The 22,999-nt window shown below is 34.0% G+C and overlaps 1 protein-coding gene across 1 annotated transcript in view; it reads right to left on the reverse strand.

The window, feature by feature from the left end:
• Agps (alkyldihydroxyacetonephosphate synthase) overlaps window positions 1–22,999 on the reverse strand; it is a 94,888-nt gene that overhangs the window by 63,120 nt on the left and 8,769 nt on the right. The window contains exon 2 of the mRNA XM_089637690.1: window positions 17,771–17,857. Coding sequence (XP_089493816.1) covers window positions 17,771–17,857 — 87 coding nt within the window. The remainder of the gene's footprint in view (window positions 1–17,770; window positions 17,858–22,999) is intronic.

A 22,999-nucleotide genomic window follows, 5' to 3' on the forward strand; every position in this document is an offset into this window, starting at 1 on the left:
CAATTTCTAAGGCCGACTTCTGTATAGAAGTGTCACGTGATTAAGTCAGAACCATCGAACATAGACGATTTTTGTTGATACTCGTTGTTACAGATGAATTGTGTGTTGTTAGTAAACAAAGTGACTATTTTAAACAGTGATGTTTTCTTAGCGAAAGTACTGAAATTGATATTTGGCGGTCGGCCTTGATGTTTCCGCGTTTTTCGGTTAAGACAAGATGCAAGATTACTTTCAGTTCTTTCTACCGATATTAAAATGAGTGGTGCTTGGAACTCGGATGCTTTAGAACCGTTGCATACACTTTAATCAGACGCTAAATGCGTCACAGCATTCCCAACATTCGTACACAGTTTAATATATTTTCTGCATTAGAACAAGGTGTTTTACGACCTGTCCTTGTGCATAGTGAAATTGGTTTTTTCGAAAACAGATTCACTCATTTCTTTCAAAAATACCCTCAACTCAGCAACCCAAAGATGACATAGGTCATGTGTGAAAAAGTGACACGGTCAGTAGTTGCGTAAGTGCTAACTGAAGATGGGCACATACTTAACGCGACGAATACGTGGGTTTTATTTAAATTTTTATGAATTCTGACATGATTCTGCCATTCATTACGTCATACGTTGATTATGCTCATGCGCGGTGCGCACAACGTTTCACCGCATTGTTGTTTTAACTTAAATTATTTTTCTAGGTTTAAAATACGATTGCTTGTAACTCCATATTTGTTTTGTAATGTTCCTTCTCGCATTTAAATTATTTTTGCAAGCCCTAAACCTAAAGTGAAGTAAATGAACACTTTACTTCCTTCCTTGCATCGAATAAATTTGGAAGGATACCGTCGAGAGCTTCACTGTAACCTCTCTGTCTTTCTAATAAACGTCACATGTAATAGAAAGAAATGTAACGAGTTGCAACGGCGCTCTCAGCGACTCGATCATGCGACAGTTTTACAGAATCGTCTTTCCTTCATCATTCCATAACACAAAAACACCCTACATTAGGGTACGTTGACTCCCAGTCCAGTCGAATTCTTGTTTATTTATTGCATTACTTAAACAGAAAATCCCTACAAGCTTAATCGTTAAATTTAAGACGTTTCGACTCACAATGAAATGGATTATCACCAGAAGTAGGGAAGAATTGGACCAAAGTGCGATCCTTGTGGGACACCGCTCGTGGCAATAAAATGATATGATAAGGTATTTTTTTATATTTTGAATGTAAGTTTTGTATTTTTAAGATAGCTAACTATTCGTTTAAGAAGAGGATTCCCACTTTTAAAAAAAAAAATCATTATCAGAATGTAGTGAAACACTTTATAAAATCCTTTAATAAAATCTGTGTAATGTCTACCCTATCGCATTATTTAATACCTACTATTTCCCTCGTGTTCCACGGTTCTGTGTTCTGCATAATAAGGTAACGCGTGTTTTAACAAGCAGGGGTGCCGGGATCGATCCACTGATACGACAAAGCTCCGCCGGACTGGTGGGAAGGGTAGAAAGGTAGCGGGATATACTGGCAGGGGTTGGCGGGAGGGTGATTGACCCACCGCCCCACTAGAGTGCGTTCGGGAGGGTGAAATGCATTTTGCGCATCCCCTCCGAACGAAGTGTGGATTTCTCGCTTGGAAATATGAATTGAAAATATACTCTTGTGTGTACATGTCTTGGCTATGTTTGTGATAATTTGTCGTTGTTTATCTATGGTCATTTCCGCGAACCACTCTTTCTCTGTACAAATTCCAACACAAGTGAATAAATAATGTCACATACTAAATAGGGCTTTACTAATAAACATGTTTCTAATTTTACACAGCTGATGAAATTTAAAATACGTTTATTAGTAAGGGGGCTAGTTTTTAATTAAAAGCTTAAACAATACATTAATATTATTAAACGTTTTTTTAAATTTACACAACCGTTAAACAATCATTCATGTGTGGTAAATGATTGTTTACCGGTAAGTTGTGTCAAATTTAAAAAACGTTCATTAGTAAAGTGCAACACTCAATTAATGTATTGTTCATCAGTTGCGTAAAATTTTAAGCACGTCTTTAGCAAGGGGCAATGTTTATTATTGCTAACATAATATTATATTCTCAGCGGAAAGTTTTTTTTAATAATGTGTTGGGTCAATATTTATGATGGTTTAATGATGGACATTAAACATTTAATTTTTTTATTCAATTCTATTTGAAAAACCGCACGAAAAAAAAAGTTATTTAGTCACAGCTATAAATCTTTATATCGTTTGATTTTTTCAATGCACATGCTCTGACGATTATCAACAGTGTATAAAAAATAATACCAATGCGTTTGCGTTTCGGTTATTTAGGAGCGTACCTAATTTTAAACCAGATTTAAAACTCTGACATTGCAGTATTTTCTCTAGCAAACAGTGTAAGTTGTCAATGTTAGTAACAAGTTAATATTTATTTAACATCGTTGGCAATTAATTTGTAATGGGATTTAATAGTTCTTGTTTGTTTCACATTGCGAATTATTTGTTTTGACGGTCGCAAAACGTAGAACATACAACGGTATTGCCTATTTTGCTTGTTATTTACCCCCACCGTCCTCTAATCCATCTCCTTTTACTCCCCACTACCTACAGCCTCACAACATACCACAACTGGAGATGTCATAGTCCCACTGGTTCCAGAGGGTTGAGAGCAGTTGGGACTCTTTGAGCGGTATTCACATAAAAGTACCTACATTCTGAGAAACGGCTGTTCATAGATTTAACAGATTTTAACTAGTTAGCGGTGGACATAACGGGATAATTTGCATTTCAATTTAATCAGTATGAATTTATGCAAATGAATCAGAAAACTATTAAATAAATTAGCAGTCGTAGTGTTTTGAAATGTTCTCGATTGAAAAAATATTTTTTGCAAATCACTAATTTAAAATGATCACCGTTATATATACAGTAGTCTCAGAGCAAGGCCGACTACGCGACTATAGAACATAACTTGGCGCACGACGGATTTGGAGGTGTCACGTGATCAAGTCAGTGCCATCGCGCAATAAAATTTTTCAAATGGCGGCAATAGATGATAACTCTTGTTGTTACCATTGATTTGGGTGTTATTTTACCGGAATCATCTATCTATTTATATTAAAACGATTTGTGGATGCCAGCCGCGTGGCGGACACCGAGCGCGTGGTGTGGTTTTTTATTGAAAACAAATCTACATTTTTTTCCGAGTATGATGAAAGTAAAAGCCCAGGCAACGCCGGGGACTTCACCTAGTATTAGATTAGACTATTCTAAACAGTGAAAGTGCGCGCGCCCAGGCTTATACTCTAGTCGGCTTTGTCCCAGAGAGAGTGACTTTGTCGTTCAAGTAACTTCTGACTTTTTTGTTTTGTACAAGACGTGCGAGAAGGAAAATTTTCGTCGATGACGTACCTACGACCTCTTTCTAGGGCTACTATTCCATAGAATTGTTATTGCGTTTGACTCGAGGAGAACATGGAGGAATATATATGAGTAACATAATTAGTAAATAAATATAACAATGCGCAGAATATTGAGAGGAAGATGTGGTTGTTGCCGTGGTCCATTAGCAGACTGCACTTGAAGCAGAGTATTATTCCACAGAAAACTTCAGTATCATTGGCACCCTGTTACCTATTACAGGTATGCAAATGTGTTTTTTCCCAGCAAATTCTTAGCTAAAACAAATATACTCACGATATCTTTAACCAAACAAAAAGGCAGAATTCGTTAATTTGAAAAATCAATAAAAATACGCAACACTTCGGTCACAAAAATTCTGACGTTTTTTTTTACGCAAGATATTGAAAGAAAAATTAGGTATTTGCTTAATAGCGTCTAGTTATATTACCGCGAGAATAATTTGATAAAATATCTCAATTTGTTCATTGAGCTACTGTTTGCAAACACTTTTATTATAGGTCCGCCTACAGGCGGGTAATGAATTTAGTGGAACTTTAGTACCTCATAATACAGCAAAAAAAAACAAACAACAAAGATATAAGAAGTAAAAAACTATCAGAGCTACTTATCGCTATTTTTTTCAGTTCGATAAACACTTTAGACGTATTTATTTTGATTTTTAAAAGTTTACTCACTCCTACAAAATAATATTTCGGTCACATTCGACAAAATTCTGGATTCAATTGCCAGCTACATGAGGATTATAAATGCAACAGAAGCGCCACCTATGATAATGTGTAGAGTGAAGCTGGCTTATAAACGTCACAATGCATTAATGCTTGATTATTTTTATATGTGACTGCAATTACCATGCACTTAAAGTCCGCCTCAAGGCGGCCAAATGCATTACTGGGTTGAATTTGAGGATTTTTCACGAAATTTCTCCTGACAAATAAAACGCCATAACAGAACAAAACATTATTACTAAAGTCATTAATACAACACCATTATTGTTCCACATTCTTTTCTTATGTAACGACGGAGAACAAAATAAGATGCAAAATCTCCAAAATAGAGCAATAAGAATAATACTTAACGAACTAAAATGTTAAAGGAACTAAATTGACAGTCAAACAGATGCTGACCTTGAACGCGATGATATTTATACATAAAATAATAAATAACCTACTACCTAAATACTTCAAAAAAATTTACATACAACGTTAGACATTCACAGACATAACACAAGAACGTGCAATGAAATTAGGCTACTAAAAAATGACAAAATGCAATACACAAAATAGTTCACTTTACAAAGGAACGCAACATTATAATGCCGGAAACCACAAAGTCTGCACCAATTGATAGATTCAAGCTGGATTGTAGGAGAAATATTAATCAAATGAAAATGTAATAATGTATGTACGTAATTAATAATAAATTAGACATTTGTAAACTTGGATGTACAAATGGCTAAAATTAAATGAATACATAAATAAATGTATGAAAGAGACAACCGAGTATGAATGAGGCAGCATGATAGTGAATGTGCGTATAAAATCATATGACTGTTGTGTTCCTCGTCTTAATCTTCGTACCTTGTAATGAATATCGTAGCAACTACGAATGACACCAGTTTATATTCTACCCTCAAGAAGAATTATTTAACTACACATGAATAAGATGTTTACTTGGTAATCGATCTCAATAGCAGTATATTATTCCCGGAGAGAGATCGTACGTTCGTCATCAACGATCGTCTTCGTCCTTTTCACGCGTCTTGTATGAAAACGTAAAAGACAGAAGATAGTAAAACGATGAAGTCACGTAAAATAATAATAGTAATAATGATTGGATTATTTGTATAGTGCCTCATTCTCGACTAAAAACGAGCAATCACCACAGTTGGCGCAGCCGGTAGCATATACGAGTAGAACGTTAATATATAAAAAAAATATGTGAATATTTATTGTAAACAGAATTGTATTATATATATAAACCTTCCGGAAGAAATACTCTAAGTGAAAACCCTATGACACTCTGTTACACAGTTTAGAAGAACTAAGCGTACAAACAGACAGACGCGGATAGCGACTTTTTTTAAAAATATTTAGAGAATAATTTCCCTCAGGGCATATGTCATTTTTTGGAAAGCTGTGTGGAGGAACATTTTTAAGGAAATAAAGTTCTGGGAAGGTAAAAGGTATGAGGGTTGGGTAGGAATCTTAGAATCAGTGTGTCCGAGAGTGACGGACTTATGAATATACTCCTCTCACTGCGGCGCAAGGCGATGCGTCAAGAGACCAGTTGAAGAAGTCAAAGGTTCTTCCCAAACCAGCCTCACTCGGGGTGGCAAAGGTGTTGGTTATCCAATAAATGGTTACTGCCGCGCCGGCACAAGCTCCCAAATTTATAATACAGAGCGGGCAGAAGTTTGAGGTAGCATAAAAAATACTAATACTCTTAGAGACTTATAACTCTTCTTACTAAGTTTTTTCGTTTTTTTAATACCTCCTGAAAACCGGGTCATGATTTCTGCCCAACCCTGTAGCTTCGTTATTCTGAAGCAAAGGATGATAATAAAAAATAATTGTGAGGCAGATAATTTATTTAAACAATTTCCAGAGGTTTGTTACAGATAAATTATGGAAATTTTTGGAAGATCAACTAATCACCCAGAAAGGAAAATAGTACATTCTATCTAATTTTTTTTAAATAGCAAGGTATTAATTATCTTCTAATACGATAAAATCATTTAGCTTCATTTGATAGGTACCTACTGCCAATATTTCAAGGTGGCAGAAGAGGTAGAATTATTATTGTATAATATTGCAAGTAGTCCGCGAAGCAATCAAAGATCTACGCGGGGTCAACGGTCATGGTTTACGGGGTTGTCACAATCGATAATATACGGAACGAAATTGTCATTTTCATTACAGGACAGAAAAGCGACAAATATAATATAGTGGTGACGATATGGGACGGAAAAGTGATAACATACAGAATAATAACGTGACGAAATCAAACAGACTAATTTAGGTTGTGGGTCTGTCCGTGAGTGATTGTGACTCTCTGGTTTAGTGAACTCGGATTTTATAGTGATTTATTTGTAGGGTATTATGCCGTGTTGCGCTAACTCCTTCTTTAGCCGACGTTTCGGACAGCGTTGCAGTGTCCATCATCAGGGCAGATCCGGTAGATCCGAGGATGTGATCTGACACATCTTCGGATCTACCGGATCTGCCCTGATGATGGACACTGCAACGCTGTCCGAAACGTCGGCTAAAGAAGGAGTTAGCGCAACACGGCATAACACCCCAAAAACAAACTACAAAAATGCTTTTGGCCGTGAGAATCTAAAAACTTACCACAATATAATAGTTTAACATAAAATTATTTTAATTATCATTTTCAAAATTGGAACCGATGTGTAAAGAATTCAGATACGCAATAAATACCCACAATATAAGAGTTTAACAGAAAATTATTTTAATTCTGTAGGTATTTGAAAATTGTATTTATTTTGTTTAAAATGAAAGCAAGAAAAGTCAGATTTTATGATTTTCCAATGGTCTACTCTTTTTTTCACTTTGAAGAAAGCGTTATTTACTAACTAACTAGATTTACTAACATAAAATTCCATCATATTTGTTGGGTCTAGTATGATATAAAAATTTAAAAAAAAAACAAAATGGAGTAGGTACATCGTTGGATGGAGGACGCTTAGACATTTTGCAATGTGTGTGGTTTATTTAATTTTACGCGGTAAGCCTAAAACACACAAAACTAATGAGGCATAAACGACAATGGCAAAACAGGTCACATAATTGAGAAACTAGGTCAGAGGAAAATAATAGTATATGGATAAGAAGAAATGAAATGGCAACAAAGATTGTTTTGACTATTATAATGACCAGCTGACGTGTACCCAGCGTTGCTGTGGGTTATTCTAAAGAAATAGACATATACCGTAAAAGACTTTTCTGTAGGCCGTTTTGAGATATACAATTTAGTAATACAGGTTTTCCAATAAGAGGTGTTATTTTGAATATTAATTAAGGAATTAATGATTTTTTATGGCCGGAATTGGAAGGTATTGATCTGGACAACGTTTACTTTCAACAAGACGGCGCTACGTGCCACACAAGCAACGAAACCATTGATCTTTTACGGGAAAAGTTTCCGGACCGTGTTATCTCAATTGATAGAGGTGATCACAATTGGCCACCGAGATCTTGTGATTTAACACCTTGCGACTTCTTCCTTTGGGGCCACGTGAAAGAAGAGGTCTACGTCAACAGCCCAGCGTCGATTCAAGACCTCAAAGATGGAATTCGTGAGGCTATCGAGGACATAAGGCAGCCACTTTGCGATTTGGTTATGGAAAATTTCATGAAAAGGATATGGTCCTGTAGGCGTGGTAGTGGTGGTCATTTGACTGATGTTATTTTTCACTATTAACAGCATACTTTTCTCTTTATAATGAAATAAACATTCGATCATTTATATTAAAAAATGGCATTTTTCTTTGAATATCAAAATATCACCTCTTATTGGAAAACCCTGTGCATCATTATGATGTATCTCATAAGGTTTAGCCAGCGATAGCAATTTAAGCGCTTAAAAATATTTTTTTATGACTTGATTACAAAACATCGATTTTTCTCTACTTTCTATAAATATAATATGCATTTGTTACACATAACTTTCGGAAGATATTCTCTAAATGAAAGTGAAAACCCTACCAAAATCCGTTCCGTAGTTTAGAAGAACTAAGCACACAAACAGACAGACGCGGATAGATCTGTATGTTGCAAGTGCTATGAAGTGAACGTGATAAAATGGGACAGAGATGGGTGACAGAACTTTGAATGATAGCTGATTCATACATTTATAAGGTATATGCACTTAAAAAGTCGGAGTCAGATACGGAAATATCACTCTAGTTTTCAAGCAGATAAAAGATATTAAAAACGTGATAAGATAGATACAAGAACACAATATTAGTGAGTTCACACTGACGGCTAGTAGGCGGAACAGTAAAGTAAGTAATCGCGAGTTGAAGACGAAAAACATTATAAATAGTACCTACCTGACGTGTAAAAAACCCGATGTCGCCAATAATCCGAATGCTAGGGTCAAGACTTCTTCTTGTCTATTCCTCATTGCTTAGGATTGTGACTCTCACTCCAATTTCCACGGTGAACGGGACACATCCACTGCTCGTGCTGTGCTGCGTGGAGAGCCACGGAATTCAACCTACCGGACGCTCCAGTGCATTGGTGTCCTTACTCTGTTTCTCCTGCCTTCCACTTTGTCAGTGAATATGAGATTCTATCTATTGGAGTCCTCAGTTTAGAGAGCAACGCGTCTAAAATATCTTTAATACATTACAGGCAGACATTTGAAAGCCAATTGCGAACAGAACAGAAGCATCACTACATCCCTAGCATGGCGCATGGCGGTTGAAATAACATAAAAAATATATCCAATGGAATTTTGTTTAAATAAAATAATTAATACCTAGCCCTGGTTCTTCCAAAATGGACACATTTCTGCGTCTCGCTGTCATGGAATCCAGAGCACTTTTCTCCAGCACCACATTTCGAGGGCCAGCATCCACTTTCATTCGCTGGCTCTAGGTATCCATGTTTCCACACCTTATAGAAACATGGGGAAAATCGACGTTCAGGTCTCATCTTAGTGGTATTCGTTATGCCTATGTTACTCCAAATCTTTAGCATTTTTTGGCAATGCGTCTTTTGTTATGCAAATCCTTCTTTTCACTTCTATTTCACAGCCTCTTTCCTCACGTATAGACGAGCCTAGGTATATGAAGTTGTCCACCGTTCAGTCTGTGAGGGCAATATTTGTTCTTACAAATGTGTTTGCTCTGTTGATCACAGTTACTTTTCTTTTGACCTTGTTGACCAGTAGACCTAGATTATGGCTTTCTTCGTCTACTTTAGCAAGGAGGTGATAAATTACTTCTTCAGAGGAGGCGATAAGGGTAGCGTCATCTGCATATCGGAAATGTAAGATTTGTTAGCCACCAATGATTATTTCACTTTTCTGGCTCGTTATGCCAATGAAATTTATAAATATTACACACAATGTAGCGAGTAATAATCGAAACTTATTAAAAATATATTAAGCGATCCAGCGAGTAATTGTGATGTTTGGTAATAAGTTGGGTTTTCAAGCGATAGATGGCACCAGTCATAAAGCTTACTCCAGAGTCCGACAGATGTCGCTAGAGTGTAGAAATTGCCTGTGGGATATTATTGCCAGACAACAAGCTTCCAGAAACAGAGAATTACCAACCTTCGGATAATGAACAGTGTAACTAAATTATTGTAACGTAAATAAACGCAATTATAGTAAAGAACCTTTTACTTTATCAAAGAGTTCCCAACACAGAAATCTGCAAGTAAACCAGAGATATAACAATTATTGTTTAACTTCAAAAATAAATTGCTGACCCGCATTAAGTAATTATTTCGATACAATATAATAAATACTAACCGGTTTCGCCTGAGATCCAACACTATTTTTTCCCATTAATATTAGTAAAATGTGGATCAAACTAATTTTATTTTTCAACCGTAGCTCGCGATGAAAAAACCACAACGTCTCTTATGTAAATTTCTTCAATTATAACAAAATGAACATAAAATCTCTATTCAAGAAAATATATTTTAGATGTATTCGTATCTCAACTAAACCAAACTAAATAAATAAAATTTAATGATAATATATATAAAATAATATCTCTTGTTGTAATTACAAACATATGTAATACATATAACTGTTTAGTTGTTAAATACTTACGCGTAAAGTCAGAATAGTGAATATTTTCACTTATTACCATGGCGTTTGTTTAGTCAAAACGGTATTAAACCAGACTCGAGGCCGGTTTTACCACACCAATGTTAAACGGGCATCTAAGAATCTAATTAGTAACGTATTAGTATAATCTAAAATTAGTTTTTCAGGTAAATTGCAAATGTATAAACCAACCATATTGTAAACCGTCGATTTCCCTAAAATAAATAAATACATTTCAATCTTACATAATTTTATCGTGTCGAGTTGACCAAGTTGAGTTTTAGAGTTGACATATTATGAAGGTCCTATTGAATATTTACTCAGTGGTTTGTATGCGATAATACAGCGTGATTGTCATCAGATAACAGCATTAACATTACACGGCCCATTCATCACAGCTGACACTTTTTATAACTTTATTATCTTCCTATAATTCTTACTTGTGTTCTTGAGTAATTCAAAGCCACGTGCACGGAGAAAAATAAGCATGGCTAATTTATTAAAATCCTGTTAAAAACGCGGTGACAAGGCATTTCCCAATAAAATATTAGTCAATTCAGAATATATCGAAACACGTGTTCATGTAGCTGAGCTTTTCCTGATAAAATAATTACGAAATGCGACAATGGTCGAATCTTTATGAACACGTGTTCCGACATTATAATAACACATTCGTGTTTTACTAATAGTTTGTTAGGAAACCTGGCAATTCATTCATTAAAGGCTTGCAGTCCCGTTTTTAACAGGAATACGAATAATTTGTCCAGAATTTTAATAGATTAGAAATCAGTAAGTTTTCTCTGTGTGCGATTTGCCAACTTGTGATATTTAAGTGGTTTTTTATGGAATGCAAACACTCTGTGGTCAGTTTGTTCAGTTTGCAATGTTTTCTGTGTATTTGAAATGCGCTATATACATCTCATTTTTTAATTTTCCGTTAAAAAAATAGTGTTTTAGAAACCCGATTAAACTATTATATTAAAATAAACATTTAAATGTTAATTTGTTCAAAATCTCAATTCTCCGGATGTTTCATCACCGATTCCTTGAAATTTTGACACAACGTTGGATTCAAATTACGCGTGAGTTTTTATATACCTATATTATTTAGATGTAACATATGCCAAGTAAAAACATGCTGTTATTGAAAAACAGTACCATCTGTTGGACGTAAAAGCAACACGCGCAATTGTTTCTCTATCTGCACAGACAAACTGAGCGTGACGAGTTATGTGACAGCTATTAAAATAATATTATAAGAGGGATTAATTTCGAATTAGCCAATCGATCAATTACTCAATTAATATAGGAGTGGCATCGAACCAACGAGAATTGGAAAGTTCGTCATAATTCAAATAACCCGAATCTTATTTTAGGCCCTTTACGAAATACGGCGTATAACAAATCTTATCTCCATAATAAACAAGTCTTAGAAATTCGTAGGAGTTGACGTTGGCGGCATATTCTCATAAAACTAGTTAAAAAGATACATTTCAAAATTTAAATTCAAATTTAACCGATTCATACTAACTAAAACCACCGATCACATAATTCCTCGATATATGTTCTATGCTGTAAAATGGGCAACTTGGTCATCGCGGATTGCATAATTCTAGCTACCGCTCAGAAATGACTTGCTTCTTTTTAATGATTTTTTTCTCAAATAAATACGTTTTACAAATTCCTTAACGATTAAAATAGTTACGTATCATTTATATTTTTTAAATTTTTTTATATTATAGAAACAAACAGTACATGATTTACAAAGATGAAACAATATACAGGAATAAGATACTTCATGTTTGGTACTTATGATATGTTTCCTTGTAATGTAAGTGGTATGGTATATAGGTGTGTGTGTGACATGTGTAATGTATGTGTGAGTGTTTGTGTGTGTATCTGTATGTATGCGCATTGAAAAGTTTATATTATTGACATGATGCCACGTTTGAATTTGGGTAGTGAATCCGAAAAAATGTCAATGTTAGAGTTAAGACAAATATTATTATCGAGTATGAAGAGCTCGGTTAATTGGTGAATTAGATTTATTTTATAATTAAGCGTGTGGAATAGCACTGTATGGCGTGTACGTCTCAAAGCTATGTTAAAGATAAAGTTTATCTGTACATAACTCCTTGATAATTCTAATATCCATTTTTCACATTTTTTTGGGACAATATCATGGTATTAATCCCCAATTCAATCTGTATTATGAAATATGTAATAGTTGGCTGGGGAGGTGCATTCAAAGTTTTTATCTTTCCATTAGAAAAAAAATTAGAAAAGCCATATGACTACCCCACTATCAGATTATTTTAATAAGAATTTAAAGTTCCTTCACTGAAGAATTTAAAGTCCCTTCACTGCAAAATTATTTATGAAAAATAGTCAATTTACAAATTCACAAAAAAACAGCAAAACGTTTCAACAATGAACACTTTTTCGAATAGCAATAATTTCAACCATGAACATTTTTCGAACGGCAATAGAACAACTGTTCTTGACTCTATAACTATCCCGTGTTATAACACTACCACAGCCCAACAATTATACAAATTCGGGACGTCCGGGGGTTAAGTGCGCTAATTTCGAGGGTGTTTCTCCTTGACAGTACAAGTAAAAATTAAAATATTTTTTTTCGTAATTCCAACGTTTTAAAGGAATTTATAGGTTAAGAAGTTAAATTGTTTGGGAAAATATATATTCTTCCATGGAAGGATATTTTTGTATGGGAAAAATAGGTTGGATTTTCGAAAAAAAGTTGTTCATCTTTTTTACTTCTACTATTATCTAGAATCACTTCTCGAAGTTAGCGTACTTTACCCCCGGACACCCTGTACACTGAAGTGAAATGGTTTAACCAATTGCCCATTACTATAAGATTAGACACAAATTATACAAAATTCATTAGTATTTCTCAATATATTTCATTACGTAAAATATTATATTTCTCAATATATTTTCTTATGTGAAATATTATATTTCTCAATAATAAAAAAGTATCTTTTTTTCCTTTTTTCTATTTTTTCTAATTCATATCTGTTATTTGTTTTTTTCTCGCTCATGCTCTTTATATTTACTAACTTCACCCACTCCAAAAGGTGAATTTCTAAACTGATGTCTACCTTTTACAACAAACCAATTTCATTTTTGACCAATTTCAACAGAAATAAAAAATATGCTTTCTTAGTTATACGGACACGCCCACAAGTATACATCCATTTAAATCTTCACCGGATTTAGCATTCAAATTGCTAAATTTTAAACATCTTTTCCATGTTTTGGTTATAGTAAATACTAAACAACTTTTAAATTACGCGCGAGCCCAAATCGATTTAATCGATCGATGGACAAGGATTGCGTGGTTCGGAGAATAAACATTCTCACTCTTAAGTTAACACCTTAATTGATTCTTAAAGTAATGTACAAAAAAAATCGTTACCCATCCAACCTACTTTATAGGGAATTTAATGTTATGTGTATAAAACAGCAGTATATCACTATTAATACTTTGTAGATTTTTTATTAATATCAAATTTGCAGAAAGAACACAACAAACTCGTGCCATTAAAATTGGCTCTACCTTGTAATAAGATTTTAAATAAGTTCGATTCGCTAAAAACAATGTGTCACAATAGTTGTTTTTATATTCACTTTGTTTGTTCTACAATAATAATAATGTTTATTGATTTATTTGTGGTTTTAATATTGTTACAAATACCCAACTGACCACTCATGTAACTTTATTTTTCTTCTTGTAATATTTAGAGTTTATGTATGCTGTGATTACTTTATGTTCGATTTACTGAAATGTGCAAATAGTTAACCTCAATATAGGCTATTATTCTTAGTGAGGTTGATTTTTATGTGAAAAATTATTATTTATGTACAGTGAGAAGTAATAAATAAATAAAATTGTTTTTACAACGTAACTGTAACAAACCATCTTAGTAATATGCAAATTTCGAAGCTTAGGTTATCACGTCTTCGTTCTCGTTTCTGTATCACTTCCTATCTTATTAATTAAGGGCGAGGGATGATATTGGTTAGTTTTCACCCCGCCGTTCAGGCTTACAGATATGATCCCCAAAAGGGATATCACAGCTGCCAATAATATGTCATGTTTCAGCTCCAAAGAGCATGTTGCTTCTTGGTCCCTTTCGCGCTTTCTTACTTACTATTGTTGAACTATAAATACTGTCATAGTTAAACATTGATTATACCCAAAATAAAGACCAATTGTTTCACACACATTACAATCACAGTTAAAATTGTGCATTTATTTAATAATCCCGTTGCACAACTTTACAACCACCAAATCTAAAATGAAATTTAGCTCAGTGGCGTGTCAACAAACTTTCTTCCATTGGGGTAAGTAAGAGGTTAACTGAACACCATCACGTACAACCAAACTGACTAGAATAACGTGGAAATCGACGAACCTATTTCAATATGTTTTTAGAAGGTAATCCCCGATGATTTATAATTTATTTGGTATCTTATAAAGTTGATTACTGTACCGTAGAAGATTTTTTCACGGGTGTATTTAGTTGCATCAGTTCGAATCCATAGATGACAACATTATTGTCGCATTGGTTAGATATGAGATATGTGGGACATAATATTATATGTGTTCATTTCTGAGATCGCACTCAAATGGAAATTCTGTCGGTCAGATTCCATCATCGAACGAAAGAGGCAAAATATATTTGTCATTTTAATAACTTATGGGATTATATTAAGTTAAAGATGCTGTCCGCAAGGCAATTGTATGGTGGTAAATATGCATCGCATATTGCAGTTCATACCTATGATTGAAAATTGACGGTGCAGGGATTTTTCTATATATTTCAACCCTTATTATTATTTTCCTTGTATGTATCTACTACGTAAATACTATTTCTACAAATTGAATATTTAATAATGCACTATCATACCCACATCCCTGAATAAACTATAATTGAGGTAGTATATATGATCTCTCTAAAACGTGCCTTCAATATGCTTGCCAAATAATCTTATTCCCTGTAAATGGCATTTTGAATTAACCCAGAGCAGCGATAGAGTTATCTTATCAAATTGCTGCGTTATCTACCCTCCACGGAAAGTGGAAGAATTAGGAGCTTTCGATTACCTATCGCGGGCGTCGTCGAGCCTCCGACCCTGGGCTATTGCCCAAATGTCACTCGGAAATAGCGTAGCGCCACTGATATATAAAAGAACTCATGAAGATTTTATAAAAACCTTTAATTTGACGAGTTGCCTAAAAAATAATGCATTAAAACGGTCATCATGCGAATACATTTTGATTATTATGACATAGGTTTCTAAGCCAAGGCTAGTTACGAAGACAACTTCCACGCTAGTCAGGATTACACAATGCCCAAAATCAAACCAGTTTTCTAACGATATGCGCCGCAACTGCCGGTTTTTTGCAATCATTTTACTTTCATCCGCACCTACCGCGAGCCGGTGTCAAACAAACACATATCTCAATAAATAAACTTTCTTCAACAGATTGACTCTGGACTCGATTCGTTTAATATCTCAAACGAAAACGCCGATGGCTTCTTTCTTATTATAATTAAAACGAAATATGCGTAAGGAAGTATGAATTGAATAACAGACATCGTAGATATCGCGATACAACTTTTTGTATTAGAATTTGCAATCTCTTTTTTTATTTATTTGTTGTGTTTTCGTCATGTACGAATCATATTAAATAACATGATGTCTAAATAGGTTAGGTATCGCAAAAACAAATTGCATTTGATGTTCTACTTGCTTTGCAATATTCACATACGACTGAAAACTATTTGGTGTGAGTTAAAACCTATTTAAATGTTTTTTAATATATATTATCGAAAACATAACAGCAATATAAACACACATACTATTCAAGGTAACATTAGATATATACGGACAGTAATAGAATAAATATATAAGTGTACAGTAATAAAGAGAGAATAATATAGTAGGTATATTTACGTTGGACATAACCTGCCTCACTAGGCGAACCAGTGTTGAGTGAGAATTTTGAAAACCATTTATTTACTAGTACAACTTTACTCATTGATCGACGTACAATAATTTTCCACAAAATTGGGTGAATTTACTGGTTATTGCACTCCTTTATTGAATATCTAATATTTAGTGGTAATTTTAAATTGATTTTAACTTTTTATTTGTCATGTTTCGTTATTGTGCAATTTAGGCGTAAAACATCTAAAGTTTCTTTGACTAAATGTAGTCATTACTTTAGGCTTTCGTATGTATTTAGTTTATCTAAATACAATTTATATGTCTTCAGTTAACTAATTTGTAAAGGGATTTAAGGGATAACTATTACGATTATTTTTGCATATTTGTGAGTGAATCTATGGCCGAATATTTTATATTTTTTGACCTTCGATTGGACCTCATAAAACTTTTTGTAAACATCCTTGAGCTATTAGTTGAAACCCATTAAACCTTTTTGTTGAATCCTATAAGCTACAAATTAACAACCATTAACTACATTATGTAATGTGTTGAAATCTGTTTTGAACTTTGTCCTAGTTAGTTATTTCGAAGGGAAAAGTAAATCTCTACAAATCTGTTGAAATCTATGAGCTCTCATGGAGAAAATGAGAATTGCTAATTTATTAATAATCTCTTTAAATTATTCGTAATCCGTTTACAATCGGGATTGAATGCTCTTAACGAATGAATTGATAGGTTTCCTGATAAACTTTTAGTAAAATACTAATGTATTATATTTAACGATGTTCATAAAAATCCTAATATTTTCGCATTTCGTCTTTATATATTATCAAGGCAAATGCAGGCGCATGAACACGTATTCCTACATATTAGGAATATATTAAAAGTATATAAAGAAACGGCCTGCAATCCCGTTTTTAACCAAATTACCAATACTTTGAAGAGATTCTTAATAAATTAGCAATACTCATTTTTGTCGGTGTTGACATGAAACCTAATTTGTGGACCATAATATAATGTGTTCTTGTCGAGATGAAACCTAATTCGTAGACCCTAATATAATTAGTCCTTGTTGCGGTGAAAACTAATTCTTAGACCCTAATATTATTTGTCCTTGTTGAGATGAAACCTAATTCGTAGACCCTAATATAATTAGTCCTTGTTGCGGTGAAAACTAATTCTTAGACCCTAATATTATTTGTCCTTGTTGAGATGAAACCTAATTCGTAGACCCTAATATAATTTATCCTTGTTGAGATGAAACCTAATTCATAGACTCTACTATTATTTGTCCTTGTTGAGATGAAACCTAATTCATAGACTCTACTATTATTTGTCCTTGTTGAGATGAAACCTAATTCGTAGACCCTAATATAATTTATCCTTGTTGAGATGAAACCTAATTCATAGACTCTTCTATTATTTGTCCTTGTTGAGATGAAACCTAATTCGTAGACCCTAATATAATTTGGCACATTAGTTAGTAATTCATTCAAAAGAGTAAGAACTTGCGATGATAAAAGTATAATTTGAGGATAAAACTCACCTCTTCCCGGTGAATCTGATAGATTTGTTCTGTACAGAAAAGAATGAGTCCTTGTATCCCCAGCCATTCCACTTTAACAGGTCCTGCCTGAAAATAGAACAAATTATGTTATAAAACAATGAAAACACTTTTTAACACTTCAGGCTAATTTGTTCGCTTTTGGGAACAAATCATATTGTCTCACAAAAATCGTTGTAACTCCCTTACTGTCATGGTGAGAAATATGATCTAGAAAAAATACCAAGCTTTATATTCAAATCTCGAAATTAAGAACAGAAAATTTTTATTTAACATGTAAAACTTAATGAAACCAAAGGTTCCGACCGCAATTTGAAAGTTTTTATTAATTATTTTTACACGAAACTACAAAAATACAAAAATGACAAAAAAGTATGGTGACAGTAAGTAAAATCTATTAAATTTCTTGGGTTTTTATATATTTTTATGTTATAAATGTTATCATTAATTTTAGTAACAAAAAACACAGGAGTGAGCCATTTTTATCAATATTTTATGTTCTCATTTAAATTTTTAATATTTCAAATATTTTTTATTTCTAATACCAAATTTTGTAAGCGTATTTTATCTCCTTACAAAAAACAGTTTTTAATTTTCGGATAACGTTTAGAAATATTCCATTTATTTGGAATTTATTGCAAATCGGAAATACTTCGACCTTCTGACAGAATATACGAGTTGAAAGAAATGAAATAGGCACAGCTTTTTTGTCTGTAATTTTTAGGTATTCAGCTAGCAATGTCATCTAAGGACGGGTTGTTGACAGAATTTGAACAATTCGTCAAGTTCTATTCAAGTTCTCTTTATTATTTCAGTTTTGCGAAACAACTGGCCAATAAGGACATAATAACAGAACTTGAATAGAACTTTCACCGAACTTGAAAATCAACTTTGAAATTTGATGAATTGAACTTTTCGAAACAAACCCTTCCTAAATGTTTAGCTTTGGAGTTCCCAATATTTATTAAAATATTTTAAAAGTTGAATTATTATTGTTGTTACCACATTTTAAAATTTAAATAATCGAATAGTATTCAAACTTGGGTCTAAGTCGAGTAGTAGAACTATCATCTATCGTGATTAATTTTGGGGTTATTATGGCGTGTTGCGTATCCTCTTTCGCCATCATTTCGGACAGAAAACAAAAATGAAACAGAATTCAAATTATTACTATTTTGCAAACAAAATAATCAAAAATAATTCGGCCGTCTGCCCGTGAAATGTTGAATATTCTTGCGTGAAGTTATCGTGAACTCAAATTTGCTATGAATGTATGTATCACTATTTTCAAAAACGGTACTGATTGTGTGAACTATAATACAAACAAGCGATTAAGTACCTACGTACATAATTAATATAAGAAAACTATTTTTTGTAAATTAATTTATTTATAATTCCAAATCTGCGTTGCGTATTTTTTAAATTTATTTTTGAAACAACTTTTCAATTATTGTATGTGTATTTTTTGTTTAAATATTTGACAGATTTCTTAACTTTTCAAGTTTAGTAACGGTGTTCTTTCGAAGGGTAAGAGGGTTCTGAACGTCTCGAATTACATATTTGTCAACCAAAATATATAATTATATTATAATTCACAATGTTTATTTTTGAAAGGCAATGATATATACGAGTATCATTAATATTAGTCTATGAAGAGTATACCTCACAAGCATTGATGTATTATACTTAGTCTACGCTCACAAGTAATACTAGGTTCAGTAGATTAGCGGACAAATGCAATGGGTTGCCACCCAGGCATCGTGGGTTCAATTCAGATCAGTGAATTATTCCTTACAGATTCCTAAATGTATAAAAAAATAAATAAAAATTAAAAATAATGTGACGATGAGTTGATGACACATAATGAAATATGGAGAATAAAAACCGACAAATGGTTTATGAGAAGATTTACTGAACGTGTGAAGTGCTAATTGCTCGTAAAGTCGAGAACACTATAAAACACCATTCTATAATAAAATACTATTCTATAATAAATTTCCTTTTGTTATAAGCTAATTTGGATTCACGTGTGGTTGAAGAATTTGCATTACGTTTATACGCGTAAATTTGAAAATTATAGTATAATAATGTAGAACATCAAAACACTTAGCATTGTGATAATAATTACTGTACAAATATTAACGTTGATCTGACCTGATCAAAGACAATCCAAGATATTATTATGCAAATGTCTTGTATATGCATCTCTTAATAAGTAATAATAAAGTCACTTTCCGCGTCTGTCTGTTTGTACGCTTAGTTCTTCTAAACCAGAGGTTCCCAAAGTGGTCTATATAGACCCCCAGGGGTCGATATCGGCTTGCTGGGGGTCTATGTCAGCGAGTTAAAAATTTGGGGGTCTATGAAATTAAAATGGGGGTACATACGAATGGACCCCCATTTACCTTAAGTCAACATTTAGGAGTTCCGTAGATGACACAATACACCTAACACAAATAACACAGTTTACGTAATACTAATAATAGACTTATAATAGACTATTTGATATTTGTATTTTTATATTTCGTAAAGTTGTTTATTGAGGTATATAAATAAAACTATACGTTCCTTTTCTCATCAGTATTAATATATTGAAGCAAAACATTGCACATCGGAAGCCGCGAATTTTCCTAGATTCCCAACTTGTTTTTGAAAAACAACCAGGGTAATAATGACGTCCAACATTTAAATGTACTTCACACACACTTCAAAACTAAGTTTGAGGACATTTTGACTGTGGAAGTGGAATGTTGAAGAATCAGATATCATATGACAAGAAGAACTGATCGGAATAAGCGCTAGCAAAGAACTTAAGGGGCAGTTCTGTAGGGCCAGCTACAGAAAGAAATTCCCATTGCTTATCCTGCTTCATTTTCATTTAGTGTAATACCTCACAAGGGTGCCCCTGTCTGCACAATGTAAAGACAGACTAACTTTACCGCCACCCGGTTGTTGGACAGGCAAGGGAAGGGAATCTTCTTACGAAAATGAGAAATGATTATCACATGGGACGTTAATAGTTTTAGGAAAATTCAATATTCGGCAGACAGGGGGTCTACGGAAAAAAATATATTTGGCAAGTGGTCTACGGGGTAAAAAAGTTTGGGAACCTCTGTTCTAAACCATGCAACGGATTTTGATATGGATTTCACTATCATTTGGAGAAGTTTTTCCAGACGGTTTATACATATAATACATGCATATTATAATCATAGTAAGTAGAGAAAAGTCGACGTTTTGTAATCAAGTCGTAAAAAAATTACGCTTCCATTGCTAACGCTGGCTAAACCTTACGAGACACATCAAAATAATGTACTACGGAATTGTATATCTTAAAAAGGTCTACAGTAAAGTTGGCAACGGTGGGTACATGTCTATCTCCTAAGGATAACTCCCAGTAAAGCCGGGAACACGTGAAAATTCAGCATGGACCGTATACCTCTGCACTGGTATGAGATACGGAGTTGAATTTAAGTTGATGTAATGTAGTTTTTTAACAGTAACATTGTGGTATATAGTAGTGAATGGTGGAAGAATTCGGAGACGCCCGACAAAGAGATTAGCAATTAATAAATCTTTTCCGAAAATCATACCCTTTTTTACCATTAGCTCCACACAGGAGACCCCGTGAAAAAAAATGCCTCAGGGCCTATGTCATCTTTGGGGATGCTGTGTGGAGGGTATTTTTAAAGAAATTTCTGCGAAGGAAAAAAGGTATGAATGATGGGCAGGAATCTGTGGTTCAATGTTTCCAGGAGTAACAGACGTATAAATCCATCCCTTCCACTGCGGTGCAAGGCGATGGGCCGAGAGAGTGCGGCTGGAGGAGGCCAAAAGGTCTCCCTCAACCATTCTCTCTCGATCCGACCCGCCACGCAGTAGCAGGTGGGCAAACTTATCCACCACCAAGATCTAGACAAACCTCACCCCCATGGACCCAGGCACCCCTGCTAAGTGACCAAACGTAGCTAACCACTACGGGAAGGTTGTTGAATCCAGTGAATGGTTCCCGGGGCGGCGTTACCCATACCCACATCCCAAATTATCCAAAAGATAACGTATATTTTCTACTTACGATATAATTATTTATTATGTGCGAGTTGACTATTCGGTACTCGAACCTATGAATAACGGCTATACAGGGTGTATCGGCACGTACCCGACAAACTTTAACCAGCTATTCCTTAGCACATTTGGAGTAAAAAATGTTATGGGCACTTTGCTGTCCGGTAACATTTTTTTAAAATTAAAAACAAAAAATTATAAAAAAATCCACACTCCGTCAGTGTCATTGGCATTGTTTCTCGTGTTCAACAGCTGTTATTAGCAAGTGTGTCAAAAAGCGTGTTCGCTCTTTCATACACACTAAATAATAATAGCTAAAAATGAGACGAATGGTGCCATGCATTTCGCTGTGATCGTAAAAGCGCGCTAATGTAGGTACGTACGTATATTATTCAACGAAACTCGAATAAAATATTGCCAGATGGGTTTTCAAACATCGACAAAGGATAAAACATTGGAGACATGTGGTGAAATAATGAATAGTAAATTTTTTATTTAAAAAAATGCTACCGGACAGCATAACATTTTTTACTCCAAATGTGCTAAGGAATAGCTGGTTAAAGTTTGTCGGGTACGTTCCGATACACCTTGTATATTGGATAAAGGAGCCGCGTTTTCTACCCATTGTGAGTATTTATTAATTCTCGTATACTTTATTCCACGGATAAGCCATCAAGAGTATAGTGAAATACTCCCCCTAGTATAATTGAAGTGCTATATTATATGCTCACAGTCCTCCTCACTAAGAGATACGCATGCTCCCTTTCTCCCACATCTGGGTCGGGCCTCCCTCTTATTGTCGAACCCCCTTCATGTGTTAGCTATAGCTACACCACTTATGCCATCTAAATTGTCTTATATTCATGTTTACCATGGCCATATTTTGATGTTAATCTCCATAGTATTTTTAATTTGCTTATACAGAGTGTCCGGGGTAAAGTGCGCCAACTTCGGGAAGTTTCTACGTGATGGTAGAAGGAAAAAAATAACTTTTTCGCCATTTCAATTTTTTTTCGGCATATTTTTCATTTGTTTTCCCATGAAAACAATTTAACTTTATTTTACCTAAAAACTTCCTTATAACGTTAATATTTTTCAGCATTCAAAGTTAGCGAACTTTTCCCCTGGACACCCTGTATAATTTTG

This window comes from Hesperophylax consimilis, chromosome 12 (genome assembly GCF_061612785.1).
Source record: "Hesperophylax consimilis isolate HC1 chromosome 12, BYU_Hcon_1.0, whole genome shotgun sequence".
Taxonomy (NCBI): domain Eukaryota; kingdom Metazoa; phylum Arthropoda; class Insecta; order Trichoptera; family Limnephilidae; genus Hesperophylax; species Hesperophylax consimilis.